The 25,275-nt window shown below is 38.8% G+C and overlaps 1 protein-coding gene and 1 long non-coding RNA gene across 2 annotated transcripts; one reads left to right on the forward strand and one right to left on the reverse strand.

Annotated features, from left to right (window-relative positions):
- Window positions 1-537: 537 nt before the first annotated feature.
- On the forward strand, window positions 538-1,304 carry LOC121808259. Its single transcript, XR_006052164.1, has 2 exons — window positions 538-581; window positions 1,074-1,304. It is a non-coding gene; the product is annotated as an uncharacterized LOC121808259 (long non-coding RNA).
- Window positions 1,305-11,431: 10,127 nt separating this feature from the next.
- On the reverse strand, window positions 11,432-14,087 carry LOC121809036 (stemmadenine O-acetyltransferase-like). The gene is made up of 2 exons (XM_042209586.1): window positions 13,725-14,087; window positions 11,432-12,085 (listed from the first exon to the last, which is right to left on the reverse strand). Exons 1-2 carry the CDS (start codon window positions 14,085-14,087, stop codon window positions 11,432-11,434), a joined length of 1,017 nt encoding a protein of 338 aa, XP_042065520.1.
- Window positions 14,088-25,275: the final 11,188 nt, after the last annotated feature.

Consider the following 25,275-nt stretch of genomic DNA (forward strand, 5'->3'; position numbering starts at 1 on the left):
ATGAGAGAGAGAATGAGGATTGGGCCTATTAAATTAAAATGGATAGTGATAATTAATTGGGCCTCACAAATTTTGATTTGGGGAAATAAGGATGGGCCTTTTAACTATTGAAGAGTTTTGGTAGTGGGCAGCTTTTAATCTTTTAGGCCGTCAATAAAAAATAAATCGGGGGAAAATATTTAATTAAATCTCGGAACGTTTTAGAAGGAAGAATAATTTTACCCTAAGCATGAAATGATATGTTTTCAAAGATAAAGAATTTCGATAATTAAAGTATGCGCTTAAATAATTTTTTTAGAAATTATTTTCGACGTTATGGAAAATACGAGGAGCCAACGAAAGAAAGAACGAGCGTAAGCGGCCGACCGGCGTCGCACGCGATGCCTTGGGCGGCCGCCGAATAACCGAAAATACACGGAAATCGAGAAAGAAGATTTAAAAGAATTTAATTAGAGTGCATGCATTCTAATTATTATCGTTACCGAATTTTGATATGAATTTTATGTAATTTGCGAAAAGGTGGTTCGCACGCACGCTAAAAGTCGGAACGAGGATTGTTACGGAAAACCTAAGCTTTTGAGGTGGGCTTTATTCTTTAAAAGTTTATTCTTAAATTGATATATTTATGGTGTGATAAGGATGATTTTACAAGTATGTCATGCCGTGTTTATGTTTTGAAACTGCCTATCTGATTGTCTACTAGAATAACACTCTACTAGACTTTGATGGTTAACGAATTCGGGTCTGACTAGGGAGTGAGTCCCTACTCGGACTAGTGCACTGATGGGGATCGTGAGCCGTCCCCTAGGTCGGCCGGTCCAGTGATCGAGTTTGTGGCCACATTCTCGTTTCACATGATGGTTCAGATATGGTATATGATGGAGGATGATGTTAGTCCGCGCGGACACTATTTTATGGAAATGGATCTATGTGCTTCTCGGTCTCTTTTAAAGAAAAACCCGGGATTCACACGATGATGGCTTGACATAACTTAAATGATAAATGTATTTCGGGCATGAGTTCACTGGGTGCATCAAGTACTCAGCCCCTGCATATGTTTTCCCTATGTGCAGGTTGAGCGAGGTCGGAAGGCGGAGGATGTTGAGTGATGTTATCAAGAATTGGTCCGGTTACTATTACGTCTTCATACGTAGTAGTAACTACACTCTCAAATTGCTTCCGCTATTCAATGTCTTAAGAAACTCTGTTATTTCCATTATTGTTGAACTCTGTTATCTTTCATTATGAGACTTGGGTTTTGAAACGTTGATTGATTTAAATGGAATTTCCTCTTTGATTGTTAAGTTGTATTGCCTTGAATTGTTTTCCCCCTTCTTCCCCGCTTCTTAAATCCCCCACGAGTCACGATTTCCCGTGCCTCCTATCCTTAGGAAGTGCGGTCGTGACACTTCTAGATGTGTACATTTGGTCAACCCAAACTCTAAGCTCGGCTAATTCCTTAGCAAAAGAACTCTCTGCGGCCTCCTCTGTGGACGATACTCTCCTTGAGTTGTGCCTTTCTTTCGACCACCCCCTGCTGTTGGTGGCGAACTCCTCTATGACCGCCATGGCATCCGGTCAACTCTTCCGCAAGAATCCCCCATTGACCCCTGAAACCACTCTTTAGCAGAATCAATCAAAGAAAAGGGAAAGAGTCTTACCCTAATGGCGTCGTCGTCGACACTTAAACCACTCTTTAGCAGAATCAATCTCCACGAACTTCGAGAGGTAGCGGTTGGCATCTTCTGTGGCCCTGCCTGCAAAAGGAAACTGCTCAACCCTTTGAATAAGGGGCATTCGCATGTGTTCTATCATAAAACTACATCACATTCTGTGAACTAACATCTAATTTTGAGCCAGGTGTGTATGAAAGTCTGCCATTTTCAGAAACTGAGTTGATCAACTGGGCGGACGAATGGATCAGGGAAGGAATGGAATTCGCTGCGCAAATGGATCAAGTTGGATCAAATGGCATACATCGGGAGCACCTGGTTAGAAGACTAATGCGTCACACAAGAAAGATCCCCAAGGGCAAAGGGTAAAGCAGACTTTTCAGAGAACAAATGCCCTAAGGATCAAGACCTCATGCCTTCCTATAAATGGAAATAGAGAAGGAGGAATGAGGTAGCTCTGAAACAACGACGCTCATTAGTTTTCAGCTCTCTTCCAAAGCTGAAATGGGATCTCCCAACACTCCGCACTCCTAATTCCACTGCATACACCCTTGGTTCTCAGCCTAGTTTAGTTTAGTTCAGAAGCAGTTTGGTGTTGGTTTTTGTCACTGTAATCGGTCATTTTGGCTATTCCGCTCCGAGAAGGGGCGATGAAATAATTTCCTGTTTCTTAGTTATTTTCGGTCTATGTTTTTGTTGCTACTCATGACTTTCAGATTTAGTAATTTCAATTTTATGATTTCTTTTCCTCGTTGGAATTTCCTGTTGTTATATATAATCTCTCTGATCTGTTTGATTTCCTATTCGTTATGTATGTCTTAGCTCAAATGTTTGCCGCTGTTTGATCTGATGTATCCGAGTCTTTGATTTATGTTTCGTTTGATTGCGAAAGAGAATTATGGATGAAATGTGTTAGGACATTTAGATATGATAGATGAGTTTGGATTTCTGCATGATTTTGGGTAAGCTTCTTGTTTACGTGAATATAGTTCAGTTCTTAGGAGTAGATTTAAGTTTGCAAGTTGTTATGATGTTTCATTACTAGTAATTGTTCAGATCTGCTTTACTCTGTTTTTCCTGTTGATTCTGTGAAGAAGATGAAGTTGTTAAGGGAGTTTTGCTTTATCGTACGTTTTGTAGGAGATTGAGAATTATCGCTTTATTCTGTTTGTCCATTTCAGGAAATGATAGGATGAGTTGATCAAGTAGACTTAATCAGTTTAGCAAATGGATCAGTTCGGTTTAGTTTGTTTAGTCTTTCAAGTCAAGTGTCCCAACTTAACCCACTATAGTGAAGCGTGGCAGCAGCCATCCCATTCGTGTCTGCAACCAATGTTAAACACATCATCTCTGTGGGATCGATCCTTACTTCCCTATACTACTTAATAGTATTGTGGGTTAAGGTTTTGAAAACAATTTTGCGTCTCCCTGTTCATCTCACTCAAGGCGGATTAAGTTAAGTTGATCAGTCTGAATCTCCATTGGATCCACTCACCTGAGTTTGCAGGTAAAAAGACACGCCCCCTGACCAGCTTGATCAGCTTGATAATCCAACTCGAGCAGCCACAACAATAGAAAAAAAATGAGAATGAATGAGAAGCGCGAGATGACACCTTTTCATTCTTTCATACTTGAGGACAAGCATGATTTAAGTGTGAGCTGTTTGATAGGACTCGTTTCAATCATGGTTTATTGGTAGTTATTTCACTAATCGGGGTGCTAAGGATGGGAAAAAGTGGTTGTTGGAGTGTGCAGGAACAAAAAATTGCTGAAGCAGCCAAGTATAGAAGTGACTTGATCAATTCGAGGAAGAAGCGAAAACTGGCCAGAATTAGAGGCAAACTAATCAAGCTGAGACAAGCTGAGCAAGCCAACCTAGAGGAGGTAACCAATTGAAGACATGAGATGATGAGTTAGAAGAGAGAGAAAGATGAGATGCTCTTTTTGGCAAGGGGCATTAACGCCAAATCAACAGAAGTTTTACCCTAGGGATTAGTGCCCATGCCGCCCGATAAATAGGGGAGGAATTGAAGCAAGGAAGATCACGGATCACTACTCACTCAACATTTTCATAGACACTAGACCATAGATAGTATGGAGCAAGGAAGCTAGGAGCTGCTGGAGTAGAAGTTCTACCATCCAATCCCCCTCTTCTTCCTCATCTAGGAAGAAGGGAGCTGAACCATCGTAGAATCATCCTCTGTTTGTGTTCTTCTTAGACCCCGAGGGGCCAAACCATTTGCTACTCTCTTTTAACTTTAATTTTTCGGATTATTGTTAAATCTTAGTTGATTGATGTTTCCTTCGTAGTTAGCTCTTGTCATTTCCTTTTTTGTTATTCGATCTTTGATCTGAGTTGGGATTCTGAGGTTTAAGTTGAGATTTGTGAAGATCGCTTATGAAATGTTGTTTCCGCATTTTATTTCACTTGATTTCTGATTGCTAGCCTTGATTTGTTTGGTAACGTTTGGATTTTGTTGATTCTGTTTATTTACGTCGGGATCTGAGTTTTAAGATGTCGGTTGCATGGAGTTTGAATTGTTTCATGTTGATCTGCTCTCTCCATGTTCGAAATACTTGGATCCTTCTTGAATTTGTTTTCTAGTCAGCGTTAGATGAATGCTCTATTTAGATCCACCATGGATGTTTCGCCGCTCTGCTTTTGTTAATCGTAGAAGAAGGCCGTATGTAATTAGATAACCGTCTCTGTCAACTTTTCGTCGTAGAATCTTTTTTGGAAGTGCACAATTTCTTTTCAGTGGTCCTGATTTCTTTAAGTTGTCGTACTGTTTTCTACTTAAGTTGATCCGTTTGTGATATGTTGTTTTCATCATCCTTAGTTTAGTTGATCAAGTTAATTTTGTGACTTGAGTAGTCCAGACCATAGTAGTAATTTAACGCACCTTAGTGAAGCGTGGCAGCAGCCAACCCCAACATGTCTCGAACACAACTCGACACACCTCTGTCTCTGTGGGATTCGACCCTTACTTCTCTTTACTAGTTAATAGTATTGTGGGTTAAGGTTATTGAAAGCCCGAGTTTCTCAGGTTGCACAAACAACAACTAGTCAGCATTCTCTTGATGCATTGCCTGTCTGTCTTGATCAAGTGTGCGAAACCCCTTTGTTTAATTTTGTGCCCCAACTTGAGTACGCTCATGTCTACTATAGAAATACGTACCTCTCAGATGGGTATTGACTGTACTGATTGGGTTGGTTTTGTTGGTCCTAGTTAGAGTTGGGCAGGTTTTGGAAGTGTTTGGTATTCTGGTTCGGATGATTCTGGTAATTCCTTTGGTAGGGTGGTACATAGGTAGAACTCTGGTTTGGGTTTTGCAAGTTTTGGTTCTGGTGTTGGCCCTGATTTAGTTGGTTCCTTCCTAACTAGTTGGGTTGGTGGTCTAGGTTTGAGGGGCCACGGTAGGTGTTTTGAGGAGGTTTGTATTGGTTCTGGTGCCCGTCTCCCCACCTAAAGTTTAGGTGATCTCTCCATGGTGCGTCCCTTTGTCTCTCCATGGTGCGTCCCTTTGTTTGGGTTTTGCGAGTTTTAGTTCTAGTGTTGGCCCTGATTTTGTTGGTTCCTTCCTGACCAATTGGGTTGGTGGTCTAGGTTTGAGGGGCCACAATAGGTGTTTTGAGGAGGGTTGTTGAAAGGCTGCTTCTTAATGCTTCTCGTTTGTCGTTGAAATACTCAAGTTAAATTGTCAAACTGATCCAGCTACCCAAATGTACGCCCTTCTACCTGCAAAATGCCGGTGAATGGATCCAATGGAGATTCGGACTGATCAACCTGACTAGATCTGACTTGAGTGAGAGCTCAAAAGCACTTTCAAAATGATGTGTTTAACATTGGTTGCAGACACGAATAGGATGGCTGCTGCCACGCTTCACTACGGTGGGTTAAGTTGAGATTCTTCACTTGAGAGACTATACTAACTAAACCGATCCACTTGTTAAATGGTATTAAACTCTACTTGATCAACTTATCTTGTGATTTCTTGAAATTGACAAACAGAATAAAGTGAACGACTGTCAATCCCTTGCAAATCGTATTATAAAGTAAAACTTTTCTAACGACTTCATCTTCTTCATGGAATCAACAGAAAACACAGAGTATAATCAGATCTGAGCATTTACGAAAGAACAACTCATCATAACAACTTGTAAATTTAAATCTGCACCTAAGATCTAAATGACACTTACGTAAATAAGAAACTAACCCATGATCATGCAGAAATACCAACACATCTATCAGATTTAAAACATTTCATCCATGATTACTTCACGACCGCACAAAATCACAGATAACAGAGCAGATCCAACAGAATTTTCCAGAACAAGGCAGTAGAGCTAAGATGCACATCATTCATTAGAGATCAAACATGGATCGGGGGTTTTATGCACGGTAAAGAAACTTTCAGCGGAAACCAGAGTAGTAAAGTTAAAATCACAGAATCAAATTTCCATAGTCTGAACATCAAAACATCAAGCATAAACTGAAAGTGAACAAAATCAAAAGTAGAAATTGTTTCATCGCCCCTTCTTGAGGCGGAATAACAGAACTAAAAGATAAAAATCGTAAACCAGCACCAACACGCTGCTAACTAAACTAGACTAAGGACCAAGTGTGTATGTGATGGAATTAAGGAGTTTGAGAAGATTGAGCTGCCAATTCAGCCCTAAAAGAGAGCTGAATTCAAAGGAGTGTGTCTATGTGTCAATGCATTCTTCCCCCCTCCATGCGCGCCTCCGTTTCTTCACTCTAGGCTTCCCATTTATAGAGAGGCATATGGCTCTTATCCCTAGGGTACCGTCCTCTCAAATTGTCTTTCCTGCCCTCAGCTTTTGGTGGGGTTTTTAGCTCCATCTTCCATGTGGGACTTCGGCTAGCTTCATTTGGTTTATGACTTGATCAGTTTGCGTAGCAAAGCACCTCCTTTTCCTTGACCCGCTTGTCTGCCCACTTGATCAGTTCATCCTTCGAATATGGCAGACTTTCACACACACCTGGCTCACAATTGTACGTTAGTATCACAGAATTGGGTGCATTTTATCAAGTATAACATGCATGAAACGAGCCTCATCAGTTGTATTGGTTCAGGTTCCGTCTCCCCACCTAAAGTTTGGGTCATCTCTCCATGGTGTGTCCCTTTGTCTCCCAAGATTCCAACTTCCATTGGGATTCCAATGCCCGGCTACATTGACTTGGGCCATACTATCTAGATCCTGTGGATGTCCATAATTCAGGTTTTGGTTCCCTGGGTCAGCAACCTGCTTGCTCTCGACTGGAGAAGAAGGCGTATTCTTCTCTATCGCGGTCAATAGTGCCTTCTCCAGTTTGTCCATCCGCATCTCCAACTTATCATCCTTCTCGGCTGCTAAGGCACTCGCAACGCCTCTCCTTGTGTGGGATGCACGTGGATGGTCATAAGCTCTTTTTTGCACTTAGAAGCTTCCCCATGATCTTCTTGGCCTCACTGACTTGTAGGTTAGGGATTCCTCCAATGCTTGACGAATTTGCCAAATCCTTGGTCTCCTTGTTCATCCTCTCGTCGAAAGTATTACAAATTTCTGCCTCCGACATGCGATGGTTGGGGCACAGGTCCAGAAGGCTATGTATCTTGCCAAATATTCACTTAGGGATTCGTCGTAATCTTGCATTACCCCTAAGATCTCTGATAAGTCGTATTCTAGGCCTTGGTTACTGGTCATTATGATGAGCTTAATGTGCATATTCTGTAAGAAAAGTTGCGTAAGTGTGCAGGAAAGGGTACAAGTCAGCATGAAAGGAATCAGGAGGCTCTAGAGAAAAAGGACATCAGAAGGGTGCAATACTGACCAGGATGCATGCCCAAAGGATTGGGATGGAGAGAAGGGGATTGCTAGTAGACGACCAACTATTTAACGGGAGCAAAAGTGACAATGAACAGTGAAGAACAACCCTAATTTTGTGGCAAGCCTTATAAATAGAAGGTCACATGAAGAAAGAAGAGAGACTGCTCATTTTTAAAAGGCACACTTAGAAACCGCTCTCGGAAGTCCTAGTTCCGAAGAGGAGGTTAGCTCCACACCTCTCGTTCCTCGCCACCAGTCATGATCACTTGAAGTTCTCGGATTTCCACCTGGGATAGTTCACCGTCATCTCCTCCAGCCGTTGTAGTCGCCAGAATACTGTTTCATCACCCGAGTGGCAAAAACAATCTTTACTTGCTTTCTTAATTTAACTTCGTATTTCATTTTATCTCGTTGGATCTGCTATTGGAACTTAAATCTCTTGTTGTTTTTGAAGTCTTGTGTTGAGATCCAAATGCTATGACATGGAAGTTGTTTTTTCTTCATCGTTTCGTTGCTATCGTGTTTCATTCTGCCTAGATTAGCTAGATCCGGTTGTCTGCAAGAAATTTCTAAGTGTTGATGTCTGATTTCGTTTGAGTAGGCTAGATCTGAGTTTGGTAGCTAGGATTCCAAGTGTTAATCATTCAAACTGAAGTTTAATGCATAAGATCTGTGATTACGTGAGTGTCGCCACCTTGCATGTTAGCCAGTATGTTTAATTCTGGGATTTCCAGTCATTAATCGTTGTGTTTTAACTTTTAATTATGGATCTTAATTTGTGGAAAGTGTTGATTTGAGTTGTTATCCATGGAATCTATGTTCAACTGAATTTTTGTGCAAATTTGTTGGAGAAGATAACATCCACATCTGATTTGGGGACCACTTTTAATTTTCTGCCACTTACCTTTTGTCCTTCCACTTGTGTCAGACTTTTTGCGGATCTGGCAGTTCATCAGCCAGTTCGGTCGGAGATCCGTTTTTGTCACTGTCTACCTATTTTTAGTAAACTTTCACTTTTCACATGCATCGGAGTTGTGCCAACCCACCTTTCACGTACCCAATCTGATTTCGACATGAGAACTTCTTACCAGTCAGTAGAGTACAGGTCCACCTTTTAGTCTGTGTCTAAATAGAACCTCAACCCAAGCGTGGTAGCTAACCAACCCCTTCTAGATTATCACCACAATCACAAGAAACAATCATCCATCTCTGTGGGATTCGACCCTTGCTCTCACAATACTAACCAGTAAACATGGGTTGAGAAAATTGTTGATAGCAAGTTTTAGGTCATCGATCAGCGACATAACTAGGTTGGGAATTACCTCCTGATCAGTTGAATACACGAACCTGCACAAACCTGCTCTTTCAATCTCCTTTATGAGCGCACTTGTCTTGGTGGAAGGAAATAATTTGTCCAAGAATGCTAGCTTGAAATCGACCCACATCCTGATGAAGTTGGGTGGCAGCCTCATAAACCATGTATTTTCCTCCCCTTTCATGACAAAGGGGAGGGCCTTCTATCGGTAATCATCCTCACTCGACCCTGCTGGCCGTTTCTACGCCTTGTAGATTTTGCAAAATTCATGTAGAAACTCCTACGGGCCCTCATAACTCTTTACCTAGAATGAGGGTAACACAGCTATAACGTGCGGCTTTACATCACATGCAGCTTGCCCAGCTGTGACAACGATAGCTTGCGGTGGCTCGCCATAGGAATGAGTATTCAATGACCCTGCTGGCCATTTCTACGCCTTGTAGATTTTGCAAAATTCATGTAGAAACTCCTACGGGCCCTCATAACTCTTTACATAGAATGAGGGTAACACTGCTATAACGTGCGGCTTTACATCACATGTAGCTTGCCCAGCTGTGACAACGATAGCTTGCGGTGGCTCGCCATAGGAATGAGTATTCAACGACCCGATCTTAGGATCATCCTCTATAAGTTCAGCCATTTTTTCTCCGCATTCCTCTGGTTTGACTGGTGATTTGGGAACTTGCTCCTATGGTGTAACCTTGTCCTCGTCACTACCCATGCCTAGATCAAACAATGTGGTTGACAGGCCAGAACGGGTAGTGACACGTATTGTTCCATGCGGGAGTATCGTTGGCCTCCAATGCTCAAAGTTTGAGCCTCTTCTCATCAACTGGAAAACAAGAGAAAATGAAAAACAATCAACAATATATACGCCAAAGTGGCATGCAACAATCGCATGTAAAAACGTCATCCATCCCCGACAACGGCACCATTTGAAAGAGCGGGTCTGTGCAGGGTCGTGTGTTCAACTAGTCAGGAGGAAACCTAGAACTAGTCGTGTCGTTGGTACGAAACCTAAAACCAGTTATCAAAACCTCAACCCACTTCTACTGGCTAGTATAATGGTGTAAGGTTTGAGATGACACTCTGGAAGGGTTGGTTTGCTACCACGCTTGGGGGTTGAGTTTAATCTAGACGTGAAACTGAAAGGGGACCTATACTATCCTGACCAGTAAGCTACTATCCCCTTCGGCAAGTGGCCGATGTTTTCAGGTGGTTTTTGGACTAAGAGCGAGGAATGAGAAGTAATGGAGCTAGCCTCCAAGTGTGGAATCGGAACCTCCAAAAAAGTCTCTTTTTTCTTCATGTGACCTCCTATTTATAGGGTGGCTTGCCCTAATTTCTAGGGCTGCCTCTTCATGAGAAATGTTGCCTTTGCCCCTCAAATAGTTTGTCGTTTCCAAGCGATCCTTCCTTCTCCATCTCGGGCTCTATGGCATGCATCCTAGTCAGTATTGCACCCTTCCAGCATCCTTTTCACCTGAATTACTTCGACACACTTCTTCCTGACTTGTACCTTAACCTGCACACTTAGAAACTTTCTTGCACATAATATACGGTAAAGCCCATTATACTGACCAGTAACCATGGCCTAGAATGCGAATTATCACTAAAAAACTGTTCCTTCCACTGTTCATCATTGCTTTAGGAGTTTGAAGCATAAATTCAAGAGAAGATCAAGGCTACGATATTCAAAATTTGGGTTATATTATTTTAGTTCATATGTTTTGTACGTTTTTCCTACAAACTATGGGTTTAGATTATTTCATTATGAGTAGCTAAATTTATAGAATTCTTGGGATGTGTTAGTAACGAATTTGGTTTATACAGTTCATATTTATTTATTATATGTTTTGTTCATTACTTTGCTTCTATTCTAAGTGTTGGTAACACTGCATGTTTGAGTGACACTTTTTATGATGATTTATTGACGTGCAACATAATCGTGGAGGGATGTTTACGTGTTAGAAGAGCTTAGTTGACGCTACAATTAATTTCCCTTAAAATGGTACTTTTAATTGAGAGTAAGAACAATATGAGTCTTAGGAGCCTTTGGGAGTTTTAAATCTATGATAAACGCCCCTAGTGTATGTGATGTTGGAGTTTGTATACTAAAAAATGCTTTGAGCGTACATGCCTTTGAACAATCAGCTTGTGCATGTATACGAGAAACGCCACGTATACTTGTTTACCTAATTATGAGAATTAATAATATAATGGTTTATTTATTGAATTATAAACAAACAAGTCTAAGGCTTCTTACTAAGAAGGTTAAATTAAGGGAATCTGATGATTCCTAATGTGGGACGGATAGAATATATTTTCAGTTTAGTTATTAATTTAAATATGAATTTTAAAATCTTGATAATTTTCCAAACATGGGAAAGTAAAATTGTAAGAAATCGTATTTTCTAGATTCATTTTCCTAAAAGTTATTTTCCATGCCAATTTTACATTCCTATCAAATAAACATGGCCTTAGAGTCACAATATTATCTATCCCAATTGGATTTACAATCTCACAACATAACTTATTCATGGTATAAACGATTCAAATGACACTACTGTTAACACTAGCATATTTTAGAATATGATCATTTTTTTCAAATCATGCGACATATTTTTCATCATGAATCGTCCATGCTTCTATTCCTCCGGATTTTGAATCCAATAAGTTCACATTATTTCCTTCTTTCACAGGTTCAAAGGATTGCAGAATGCAGGTTGACATCCACACAGGTTTTCCCCAGCCAAAATCAACCTCGGAAAGACCAATTTTTGTCCAACTGGTAAAACCAAGCGAAGTAGCTTCTTGAGGCATCTCATTCCATAATTCCTCCAAAAAATCATACACACCATCGCTCCTCAATCGGCTTACAAACTCACCATCTATTTTTGCTATCCCTTTTTTCACCTCCCTCAACAACTCCGTCAACTCCTTTTCTTTAGGGTTGATCCACAAACTCTTGGTAGACCATGCTATATTACCAAAACTATCATCTGGGAACGGGGGTGTCGCCTTTCTCCGTAGATTGACCGCTTGACCTATCAAAACAAGTTTCACGTCCTTCCCGGCGGACTCTTCCGTCACAGCCTCCATGAAGCTTTGCCATATCACAGCGGTCACCACATTCAATTGCGAGACGCTAAAGCTACTTGTTTGGGCCTTAAGAATGGATAGGGCAGAGGCATCGAAATCGTACCTTGTCAACACAAACTTTTCGAGGCTAAAGTATTTGATGAAATTGTTAGGTTTGGTATACTGAAAAACATGTTTCCAGCACGAATGAGCACGAATAGAATCTTGCTTGTATACGAAAAACTCTACAATCCACTTTTAACACGATTCGGTATTATTCGAGCAGTTATGCACGAATAGAATCACCATTATTATTACATTGTGTTTGCTTGTGCATTTATAAGATGTTTTACGAACATTTAAATGCATAAGAAGTAAACAAAGTCTAAGTCTTTTGCTTAGTAGATTGGTTGTGGGCGTCGTCCACTTTAAGATAACTATAGTCAGATCTATGCAATGCTTTGCAAAAGAGAAAGAAGAATTTCACAACCTAGATAGGCTTTGGCTACCTATCGTGAAAGTTTGCAATGTCAGTCCGATTATTTCTAAGCCTTACTGAGATAAGATGACATTGGTGTGGTATAGCACTGAACGGATCTAACAACAAGACATGTCTTCATACTATCTACTGGAAGACTAGGTCTTGATAAATAATTATTTCTTAATCCAGATACGTTAGCATTGAGCATACAGTATTGGTCATGCACTACTTTGACTTATCAAATGCTGCGGGTTTTTCGCAACCCAATAATCCTGATATATTGGGTAGTGGTAATTAATATCTAGTAGTGCTAGGATAGCTATTATGTTGAATCGCGCGCCTGGTGAGTCTGATTTGATAATGTCCTGAAGAGGAACTCGAACAAGGTTTTATTATTCGGAAACTGACCAGTTGGAATTTAATCATTCCATGAATAATAAATAAGTGTTTCTTGCTGAGTCCACTCTTGGAATAAATAAGATGTTAATTAATTAACTCCATAGCAGTCACTAATTAATTAATGGACATTTATATCTTAAGCGCGGGAAATAAACAATAAACAAAACGGAAACCCGGATTACTTGTAATTTTAGATTTGGATGGGCAATGCAATATTACTTCGGTAGTGGCTGCTCGTAATATTTCAATATAAACGTGTATTAAATTGTGGGTTCAATTTAATTAGTAAAAATCTAATTGGCGGAGGCCATATCCAAAACCTTCCATAGATCCTGACTGGGCCCAATAAGAACTTAATATAAATAGGAAAATAAGATACAGAAAGATTATTAATTTCATTATGAAATTTTCGTCACTCTCTAATTAGTAGAGGAGCTCGAAATTTCTTCAGCTCTCCTCCGTGGGAATTTCTCTCTTCTTTATTCGAGTCCTAGTATTTTGATAAGATCAGCCCACCCTGATATCAAGATACAGTTCGGGAACCAGTCAGAAGATCCGCGGTCTAGTATTGAAGATCATCGTGGAGAAGGCGCGAGCAATCGACGATTCTTTAGAGAATCAAATCGGTAACTCTAAACCGTAGTATTCATGTTTAGGATTTAATTTCTTTGAGCGTGAATTATTTGTGTTATAGCATGCAATTATCTGATTAATCGCATAATCGGTCAAATAGATCATTTTCTGATTTATTTGTTTTGAATAAGTCTTCCGCTGTGCAAGGGGCACCAAACCCCAGCAGAAATAGCTTAAAGGTATTAAGATGTTTGGCAGTGAAGGCATCTGTGGAAAGGAAGATTGGGCTATACGATTCAAGGGAGGAAACCCTAACCCTAATCCTTGTGCATTGGAAGCCCAACGTTGGAGAAATGTGGAGACTGAAACCATGTCTGCAATTAGATGATGAAACTGGATGTGCATGGCTATGCTGCCACAGTCGAAACAGCTCAACTGAATCAGTATTATGCTATCACCTGAACCTTGCATTTTCTTCGCTCTAGGAAAGAGCTTGTTCATCAATTCAACATTAGGGTTTTGCAGAAAATCGCTCATTCGGACCTTCACTTTGGCGACGGAGAATGGAAGGCCTTGGTCGTTACAATCTGCAGATAGGGCATCTCTGATAATTCCAACTAATGGATAGATTGTGACCAGAGTTTGAGAAAGTGACTCCTTCAGATGTTGAATTATGTCACTGCCGTAATTGCCCAAGTAGTATAAAACCATGTGGACGTACCCATAAGCCATAGTCTAATCTATCAAAGAAATGTTGTAGACTCTAAGGTGGGGAGGTGTTGGTGAAGAGGGTTTTAATTTCTCCACTGAAATAATATTGCTAATTTCCATTCTGATTTTTTTTCCACTTTTTTTGGTTACTTATCAGCTTCATTTTTAATTCCCCTTTTATAGAGTAAATTTCTAAGCTCTACAATAGGGAAATTAATTTTTTGGGATATCATCAACTGACTTTATATTCCATAAGAGCTATTGAAGATAAGTTAGGGCTACTTAAGTACTTGATTGGCCCCGTATACGCTGTTCATTATTGCATATGCATAAAAATATTACATAAAGGAATAGGGTAATTAATCGGCATATCATTATTGCACATTTGTATGGGCTATTAAAGATAAGTCAAGGGTGCTTACATAATTTGTACAGTTACAAAATTGTGATAAAATAATGAAATGGATGGTGATTATAATGATAAGGTTTAATATTTGACATGTTTATTACGTTATTTCTGATTTTAAATAGCAAAGCCGGACAATTAATGTAATGCATGCAAATCTTAAGTTCAGTAATATAAATAAAAGTTATATTAGAAATTAGAATAAAGCGTAAATAATTCATCAATATGCTTAGTCATATTATATGTTATTACTGGACAATATATATGCACGACTTCGAATTGAAGATATTTTGAGATTTCAACTTCTTATCATTTACATGGGGATGTCTATTTTGTCTAATCGACAATCATAGTGTTTGGTATGATTTATCGACCACGAATCTTCCATACTATTCCCACGTCCTTGATTATTTATCCGTGTGGACGGATCTCGAACAATCAAATAAAAGTGATATGAGATCTAGAGAAAATCAACACAAACACGAAATTGTCTTGATCTAATCCTATGAATTAGGATAGAACAAGAACAAAAACCAAAACCCTAATTTTCCCACGTGCTAGGACATGAAAACCGAGGCAAGAGGGAGAGAGAGGCGCCCGCGCCGGCGGCTAGGGTTAGTAGGGAGTGAGTTGTGTTGTGTTGTGTATTCTAGGTTTCTCATCTCTTCACTATTTATAAGCTTGGACTTATTGGGCTAGGATGAGGATCCATGGAATGAAATAGATGTTAGGCTCACCCATTAGATAAATATCTAATTGAATCAAATGACCCATGGTTTAATATATTGTCAATGGAATATTATTTTGTTCCTTTAAAGAATAATATTGCACTCCCATCTAAATCACCAAATTACAAATAAATTCGGTCCATTTTATTTTATAATATTTCCCGCGTTTAAGATTATCATAATCCATCAATTTAATTCTTTTGTCTGCTATGTGACTTGAATTAAATTAATTCTCCAAAGAGTTCTTCTAGTTTGAAACTTTATTTATTATTCGTGGAAACAAATTCTAACTGCGTAGATTTCTGAATAATAAATTCCTTTTTCAAACACCTCCTGGGGATTTAATCATACCACACTGGGTACGCGAATTCTATGAAATAATATTTCAATACCTTCATGTTATTCAATTACTACCACCCAAGATATCATGTTTGAGTTACGTACAAACTCTCTCATATTGATAAATCGAAGTGGCGTTTGATTAAATAAACAATATTGATATTAATTTCATAGACTAGAAAATACTAAAATTTCTGAAATGTATTCTTTCAGTAGATAGCAATAAAGAATACATTTCGTATTAGATCCTTTCAATGTTTTGCCACACCGGTGTTACTAATCTCTTCTTAGGTAAGAGAGAATTATCACAAACACCGCAACCATACCAATAGGTAGCCAAAACCTATCTAGATTGTTAATACATTTTTCTTCTTACTAGATCTGGCCAAGTCCCCTACTAGAAAACTCATGAGGATTCATCGAATTTCCCTACTTTGTCCTTCTTAGTAAGAAGCCTTAGACTTGTTTATTATATTATTTATTCTCATAATTAGGTAAACAAGTGGACGTGGCGTTTCTCGTATACATGCACAATCTGATTGTACAAAGGCACAACGCTCGAAGCATCTTTTAGTATACAAACCCCAACACTGTATTGGTGGACATAGTGAGTAATTTAAAATGAAAAAGATACAAAAAATTTGAAAACAAATTTTTTTTAGATAGATGAAGTTTATAAAGAAATTTTTGGGAGTTAAAAATGGCTAAAAGAATAGGGTATTTATATGTGTATTTGGGGAATTAAGTAAATAAAAATTAAAAATAAAAAAGAAAAGAAAAAATGAAAAATTTGGGTCAGTGATCACGACTGCTAGGGCAGCGGACAATTACCCCGAGAAGCAGATAACTAGATGATTGATGTAATTTTTATAAGCACTAAATAAACCTGCAAGTATACAAAGTGTATACAGTATAACTAAAGGTTAGTACCAGATATCAATCACAGAGAAAACTAAACTTCTTCTACTATTTAGAAAAACAAAAGATTTTGGTTTTGAAAAGTAAAATCTTATGCAATAACGAAAGCAAATTAGCAAATGCAGATAAAATCATAGAGATAATCAGATGATATAAAGTAATTCCAGGGATGTGCTTTCACAGTTATGGTTTATACAAGTTCCAACTACAACATCCTAACACAGTTCATACTTTACTAGAACGATTCACATAAATATTGTCCATGCGGCACAAAGTAGATCACATACACGAGGGGCATCGATCCTAGATTTGTAACTCCTAAAGGCCCCTAAGACTCATAATATTCTAGCTCTCATTTAACAGTACCGTTTTATGAGGAATTAATTGTAGCGTCAACTAAACTCTTCTAAAATGCAATCCTCCTCTCACAATTATGTTGTATGTTAATAAATCATCATAAAATGCGTCACTCAAACATAAAGCGTTATCCAACACTTAGAATAGAAGCAACGTACTGAACAAAACAGATATTAAATAAATAATAATTGTACAAACCAAAGCCTTAGACTTGTTTATTATATTTCAATAAATAAACCATTATATTTTATTATTTATTCTCATAATTAGGTAAACAAGTGGGCGTGGCGTTTCTCGTATACATGCACAAGCTGACTGTACAAAGGCTTGTTCGCTCGAAGCATCTTTTAGTATACAAACCCCAACAATCTCCCACTTATACTCAACGAATGCTTTCAAGTATACCAACCGCTTTATTGGCCTTGTGCTACACATTCACTCACATTTTCTCCCACTTATACTCAAGCAGGATTTGACCACTATGTACTCAAAACTATAATTCTCATAAAAGAATCTACCTATATAGTTTGCTAGAGTACATAAAAACGAAAATATACTTGTAATTCATATCCTTAATTCTTGCTTAGGAGCACATTTATTTGTTCAAGATATTTCTAGGTCCTTTGATCCAGTGGAATAATTTTATGTGCAATATGTAAAGTTCTTAGTCCTTTGATCAAGTGCACTTATACATATTCCTGTATCAAAATCCAATATTCTTGATCCTTCTGAATTTCAACTAATTGAAAGTAGAATACTTATAGCAATATATAAAGTTTTAATCATGTCGAATATGATTCCCAAAACTTTAATTGTATAATCCTAATTTAACTTGGTATTATCATTGCTATATTATTTGTGATGTAAATATATGTATGAACATAATTATCTCACCACAATGACTAATTGAAAATTAGTCCTTATGACAAAATAAAACTGAATGATTGCATTCTTTGTTTTATAGTCATAAATTCCAAGAGTTCATTATTTATCCATTGTTGTGATCTCTAGAAATACTTTCTTTGGAAATCCAAAAGTATTTCTAATTTTACTAGTTAACTTGGAAATACATTTTAATGTTATTAGAGTTTTGAAAGTTGTGCAAATCACCACTTCTTTCATTATAGGGTGTGAGCCCTTTTCACTCTATCGAACATTACCATAATTCCATTTATGAATATTCTATGAGACAAAATTTAGCTCCCACTTTCAAAAGTAGAAAAATTGAAGTCTCAATATTCTTTAAGCTATTAAAACAATTTAAACAGTGTCTGGAGTTAAATTCATCCTAGTTTAATAAAACGAGCTATAAAGCTCTTATTAAACACTTAGAATTTAATCGTTCCTTAAGAAAAGCTCCCAATATTTTAATTATCACTTTCACAACAAAATAAATAAAACATCAACAAAATAAATTTAATGTTCACATTGTATTTACTATACAAGAATTTCTAGTATTTTAAATAAGTACTTTTCTTGTTACTTGTTGAATTAATTTACTTGTCTTGTAATCAATTATTGCGATTTTTTTCTTATATCTTTATTTGAACAAACGCGATCGTAAGATCATTTTATTTTGCTGTGAATCCATGTCGAACATAAATGTTCCATTGATTCATTGACAAAATAATGGTTCAAAAACTTAAGGATTAAAGAAACTTAATAATCAACATAACTTAGAAGTGAAACTTCTTAATAATTGAATCAACAAGTATAACCACAAGTAAACATTTTGATATTAAACCTCGTTTCATTTGATGTCATAATTAATCGGATAATCAAAAAAATTCATTTTTCTAATAATGAAAGCATTATAAAATGATATTGATAATCCAAAACGACAATTGATAATCTAGGAATATAATTCCACATCAATAATCCCATATGATATAAAAAACAAACAATATATAAATATCAAAACCTCAAAATTCAACAATCGTAAATAAATGCAAAAATTAGACTTTCACTGTTAAAAAAAATGTCACGGCTAGATTAAAATCAAATCTTCCTCACAATCACATTAGCTTGACTTGAACTCTCTGCCATGTCAGACTCACGTCTTAGGTCAGAGGAGTTCTTCGTCATACAACCTTTCATCTTTTTATCTTGACTTGGGCATCAATGAGCTTGCTAGAGAGTAGTAGAAGAGATGTTGGCCAACAAGTGTATAAAATCTCATTCCTTACATTCTCATAGCTCTTTAGAAGCCCATCGAGGATCATGAGTTGTTAGGTTTCCGGGCCTATTTTCCCACCCAACGCTTCAAGTCTATCAAATCCATTTACCATTTCTACGGCGTAGTCTCTAATGTTTTGGTTCTCATAAGACTCTTGGTGGATAATTCATCAAACCATTTGGGTTCTTCTATCAATAACCCGTCGGGCTTGTCAATCCAGCCATGAGCATTGCCGACCGAGGTCAACAAAAACTTCTTGACATGACTACTCGCAGTATCCTATCAATCATAAGCATCTTTTTTCTCATTTGACAAATGATGGGTGATTCTTAGTGAGGATCAGTTTCAAATCACTAGCCAACTGATCAGTGTCAAGTCTTCTTTTCCATTCCATAAAAGCATTAGAATCGCATTGCTTTGATTTAAGGATTGCACTATAAATTTCCCAAGTAGTAACCATCTTTCATTCAAACTGAGAATAAACTCCAACACTATAAACATGTAAAAATTTATAGAATTCCAAATAACCACAAAACAAATCATCCATTTTACATCCACAAAAATCAAGCACAAACGTTCTTCAACGAGGAAGCCGTGTCATATTCATGCAAGAAATTCATAAGTTTTACTGGCTACAATATTGACAGATAGTCCAGAGACCATAAGAATGGCATGGTTGACTAATATTGCTAAAGCGTTTTAACCATAAAATTAAGCATAAGGATTCCTCACTTGTGCATGAACTCCTCTAAAGAAAGGTCGAACAGGACAAGCACCTCCTCATATAGCTCCCTCTAAGTATTATTAAAATTAAAGTCCTTATAATTTCGCATCAATATTGCTCCGGTAAAGATCAGTCGTTATATTACTGAAAAACTAATTTTACGATTTTAATAACCTTTATCTAGAGAAATTTAGACATATAAACTGGTAATGTTCCTCCCGTGAAGACAGGTCAATCACTACTTCGTACTTAGATCAATTTTATGGAGGCCATATACAAACGTGCTGTAATTATCGCTTCATATTTTCTTGTTGGTTGTTTTAATAGTTTCATTATCACTTAATGATATGACCCCACGTGGAGGCCCCACGACGAGGTCCATGGCGAGGCAACTACGGGAGGGGCTCTCTACTTTTGTGCAAAAGGCCATGCTGGAGGAGTCTGGGAAGAGCGGGGAACCCGCGATGAGGAACTTGCTAAAAAATGAAGGAAGAAGCAGGCTATCCGACCGGGTGGAATTTGTCACACCAAGCCACCCGACCGGGTACAACTCTCTGGAGGAGTCTAGTTCAAGTTGTGCCACCCGGCCGGGTACCCATTTTGGCACCCGACCAGGTGCGTCGTCGAAGGCATGAAGAGTCCAGAGGGTTTCACCCGACCGGGTGACTTTCGGGTCACTTCATCTACCCGGCCGGGTGACTCACAGAGGGCACGGCTGGTCCAGAGACTTTCACCCGGCCTGGTGATTTAGCACCCTAAAATCCACCCGGCTGGGCAAAGTGACGCAGGATATATTTTGTGGGCCTTTTCTTGGGATTTGGGCCTAAACTATAAATACCCCTTTTTCCCATTTTATTTTGGAGTTTTTGCTGAAATCATATACTTGAGAGATTTGTTCCTCTTGAAGAGGGTTTTCATCTAATTCCTAGATTTAGGTTACTTGGTTCATCAATTCCTAGTGAAGTATGGATCAAGTAGAGGTATCCTTTGAGGATTGTGGTTGCCTTGAACATCTAGCCATGAATGCATGTTAGGTATGTTGTAAGTTTCTTAGCTTACTTCATCAATGACTTTGTATTTGAATTTCCACACTATCTAGTGTTAATCCTTCTTGTTTCATCTTAGATTCATTAGTTCTTGTTGGATCTTTGATTTGCCTTTGTTTATTTTGATAAATTGAAAATCTACTTCACCAAAAATATTTGATCAAGCATCTATTATTGGGTTTTTCCTTGGGTTAATGGATCATGAACTACATGGATCCATATCATTTGGTATCTAGAGCCTAGTACCCACTAGGTGTTTGATCTTTTGTTTCTTTGATTTTTACTTTAGCCTTGGTGTTTCCTTGTTTTAGCCGATATGTGATTGCTGATCGGATTGATCTATTGTTGTTGGATTGAGCTCAACTTTTATGTGATGATAACTTGATATGTTAGCCACTTACCTACAAAATATAATCCAAAAATACCTTCGTTTGCCTAAGGATCTGATCGATTGAATACATGTGTCCTGTTTTTGCATAGTTGTGGAAAATGTGAAAAATCATACCCTATATCAAAATCTGACTTATTGGGGATATTTTATCCTTGAAATACACTCAAAAGTGAAGCTATACTCAAATTTCAGCCATTTTGGGATTAGGAAATCATACAAAAAAAAATCCTAAAGCTCGGTCCATGTTTACTACATTTCCAGCTTTCATATATGACTTGTGTGTGTTTTGCTTAAGGCCTTGAACGTACTTGCAACTTGCTAATATGTGTTTATGTGTTATGTCTTCTTGATTTTTTTGTTTGCGAAAGGGTATACCTTGATTGATCCACCTGAAGCACCTAAACCTCGGAATTTGAAATGCGAGTGTGAGTGAATCCACCTATTATTATACTCTAAACCTTCTTCCTAGTGATATTGGGGAGTGACTTTTGGGGGGTTGGGACATCTTGGTTAAGGTCACCTTCTTAAATCTTATTTTCTTTATTTTTCACTAACCACACTTGGGCTAGTCCTTAGTGTTTGTCTTATTGCAGGAATTTAATCTATGCCTCCTCGCAACCGGTCCAACAAAATGACGGGGACAAGTGCGGAAGGGGAGGAAGCCAACTTGAACCATCCTACACCCGAGGGGGACTTAGTGAGCTTAATGGCTCAAATGATATCGGATCTCAAGCTGATCTCAAGCAAGATTTCCTAGAAGAAGTGAAAGGGTCCGAAGGTCGCATAAGAGCCATCCAAAATGCCTTGTTCGAGGAGATCAATGCCTTGAAGGAAGAACGGAGGACGAGACCTCCCACTCCTAAGGGTAATGCTATGCCCAATGCGGTCCCGGAGGAGATGGTGGAAGAGGAGATGTATGAGGGATGGCAAGGGGGGAATGTTAGAGATAGAGTTAACCACATGGAGAATGGAGCCAATAGGCGGTTTGAAGGAGGAAATGGGGGATATGGGCATTTTTGGGGAGGAAATCAATATGGGGGGGATGGAACCTTATGGAGATAGGCAAGGCAAGGAGCCATTAGCAAGGCAAAGATGGCGTCTAGCCAATCCGGAGGGAGAATGGTGGCAAGCAAGTGGAGCATCCCTACTAAGAAGATGTAGAGCTTCCCTAACTCTCAAGGGAAGTCATCAAGCAAGCCTACTCCTAGCCCTCAAATCCCCAAAGCTCCCGCTCCTATGAGCGATAATAAGGTACAATGTTTTAAATGTAAGGGCTATGGTCATTATATGCGTGAGTGCCCAAACCAACGTGTGATGGTTATTGGGAAAGATGGTAGCATGTATAGTGAAGATGAGGAGGAGTGTGTAGAGGGGGTGTGGAGGCTGGTGTGGATCCCCGCATGGCTTATTCTAGTGGGGAGGAGGAGAATGAGGAGGTGAAAACATTAGTGGTGCTTAGGATGCTCCATGTGCAACAAGAGCTTGAGGAGCATAAGGAGCAAAGGTGCAATATCTTCCACATGACTTGCAAGGTGAAATATAAAACTTGTTTGGTTATTATTGATGGGAATTTTGCTAATGTTGTGAGTGAGCAATTAGTGGCTAAGTTGGGGTTGGAGGCCATCAAACATCCTAGGCCCTATAAGCTTCAATGGTTAGAGGAAACCGGGGAGTTGAAGGTGACTACTCAAAGCCTTGTGCCCTTGATGAATGGAGTGTTTGAAAATGAGGTGTTGTGTGATGTGATAACCCATGACTGATTGCCACGTCTTATTGGGAAGGCCTTGGGAATTTGATAGGAAGGCCTACAAAAATGGGGATACTAATGAGTATTTCTACATGCTCAATGGGTTGAAGGTTAGGTTGAAGCCTCTCTTGCCTAAGGATGTTTTTGAAGCACACCAACACTTAAAAAGGGAAAGGGAAAGGGATAGAGAGAAAAGGCAAGTGAGTGTGGGTGAGATAAAAAGGCCAAGTGAGAGTGGGGGTGGTGAGAGCAAGTCAAAAACACCCAAAAGAGTAAAATCTCAAGCACGGGAGGGAAAAAATTGCTTGATAGCTAGGACTTCCGAGCTTGGGTGGGCTCTAAAAAGCCGTTCAACCATTCTTCTCATGATCCGGAATAATTTATGTTTAAATTCTAACACTAACCCTTGTTCTTTGATGATTGAAAGTGTTTTGCAAGGTTTTAAAGATGTCTTCCCGGATGAGCTTCCCAACAAGCTCCCACCCGTGAGAGGGATTGAGCATCAAATTGATTTTGCTCCCGACTCCTCACTTCCCAACCGAGCGGCTTACAAGGCAAACCCGATGGAAACAGAAGAACTTGAAAAGCAAGTCGAGGGACTCCTTGCCAAAGGTTTGATTCGGGAATCTCTTTCACCTTGTGCCGTTCCCGTGATTTTAGTCCCAAAGAAAGATGGTAGTTGGAGAATGTGTGTTGATTGTAGGGCCATAAACAAGATTACCATTAAATATAGGCATCCCATACCTAGACTAGATGACATGCTTGAGGACTTATGTGGCTCTAATTATTTCTCTAATATTGACTTGGCTAGCGGGTACCATCAAATCCGCATGAAAGAGGGAGATTGGTGGAAAACCGCTTTTAAAACCAACTTTGGCTTGTATGAATGGCTTGTTATGCCTTTTGAGTTGACTAATGCACCCTCTACTTTCATGCATTTGATGAACCATGTGCTTCGCCCCTTTATTGGAAAATTTGTGGTTGTGTATTTTGCTGTTATATTGATTTATAGCTAAAGTGTTGAAGAGCATGCTAGTCATCTTAAGGATGTGCTTGAAGTGATGAGAATGCATGCTTTACATGCTAAATTGTCTAAATGCACTTTCTGTGTTGATGAAGTGGTTTTTCTTGGTTTTGTGGTGGGGAGGGATGGAGTGAAGGTAGATGAGGAGAAAGTGAAGGCGATTAGGGAGTGGCCTACATCCAAGAATATGAGTGAGATTCGATCTTTCCATGGCCTAGCAAGCTTCTATAGGAGGTTTGTGAGGAATTTTTCTACTAAGGCCTCCCCTTTATCACCTTGTGAAGAATAATGTAGAGTTTAATTGGAGAGAGGAGCAAGAGAAAGCCTTTAACACCTTGAAAAATGACCTTACCCATGCTCCTTTATTAGCCCTTCCAAACTTTGACAAAACCTTTGAGTTGGAGTGTGATGCTAGTGGGGTAGGAATTGGTGGTGTGCTCATGCAAGAAGGGAAACCCATAGCTTATTTTTCCGAGAAGCTTGGCCAAGCCCAATTGAACTATCCTACCTTTGACAAGGAGTTGTTTGCCATTGTGAGGTGTCTTGAGAATTGGCAACACTATCTCGTGCATAGGGAGTTTGTGATTCACACCGACCATGAGATCATCAAGTTCCTAGGGGTACAACATAAGCTTGATAAGAGGCATGCTAAGTAGAGTGCTTTTCTAGAAACTTTTCCTTATGTAATCAAGTATAAGAAGGGTAAGGAAAATGTGGTTGCCGATGCTCTTTCTAGGAAGCCTCATAATCTTTTGCTTGATAATGTTTTGAATGAGAACCATGCTATGTGTTTGAGGAAACAATTGCTTGCCATGTGTGTTTTCAAGTATGTGGGCTTTGAATTTCTTAAAGATTTGTATGAGCATGATCATGACTTTGCCACTATATATGAAGCTTGTGAAAAAGTTGTCTTTGATAAGTACTATAGATTGGATAGATACTTGTATAGGGAGAACAAACTTTGCATCCTTATTTGTTCTCTTCGTGACTTGTTGATTAAGGAATCTCATTTGGGTGGTTTGATGGGACATTTTGGAGTGTTGAAAACTTTTGATATTTTGAGTGAGCACTTCTTTTGGCCTTACACGAAGAAACATGTTGAGAGATTTTGTGGGCAATGATAGAGTGTAGGCAAGCTAAATCCAAGTCTAGTAATTTTGGGCTTTACACTCCTTTGCCTCCGCCTACACACCCTTGGATAGATATCTCCATGGATTTTGTGATTGGTCTACCCATGTCTTCTAGGAAGAATGATAGCATTTTTGTGATGGTAGATAGGTTCTCCAAGATGGCTCATTTCATTCCATGTAGGAAGACAAATGATGCTAAGTTCATTGCCAATTTGTTCTTTAG

This window comes from Salvia splendens, chromosome 6 (assembly GCF_004379255.2).
Source record: "Salvia splendens isolate huo1 chromosome 6, SspV2, whole genome shotgun sequence".
In the NCBI taxonomy this organism is placed as follows: domain Eukaryota; kingdom Viridiplantae; phylum Streptophyta; class Magnoliopsida; order Lamiales; family Lamiaceae; genus Salvia; species Salvia splendens.

What these genes read in the sequence shown, in the direction of transcription:
- LOC121809036 (XM_042209586.1), bottom strand. Translation starts at nt 14,087, where the DNA reads ATGGCTTATGGGTACGTCCACATGGTTTTATACTACTTGGGCAATTAC. An exon ending in ATCATCTAATTGCAGACATG is followed by an intron (nt 12,086 to 13,724) that starts GTTTCAGTCTCC and finishes CATGTTTTTCAG; the next exon opens with TATACCAAACCTAACAATTT.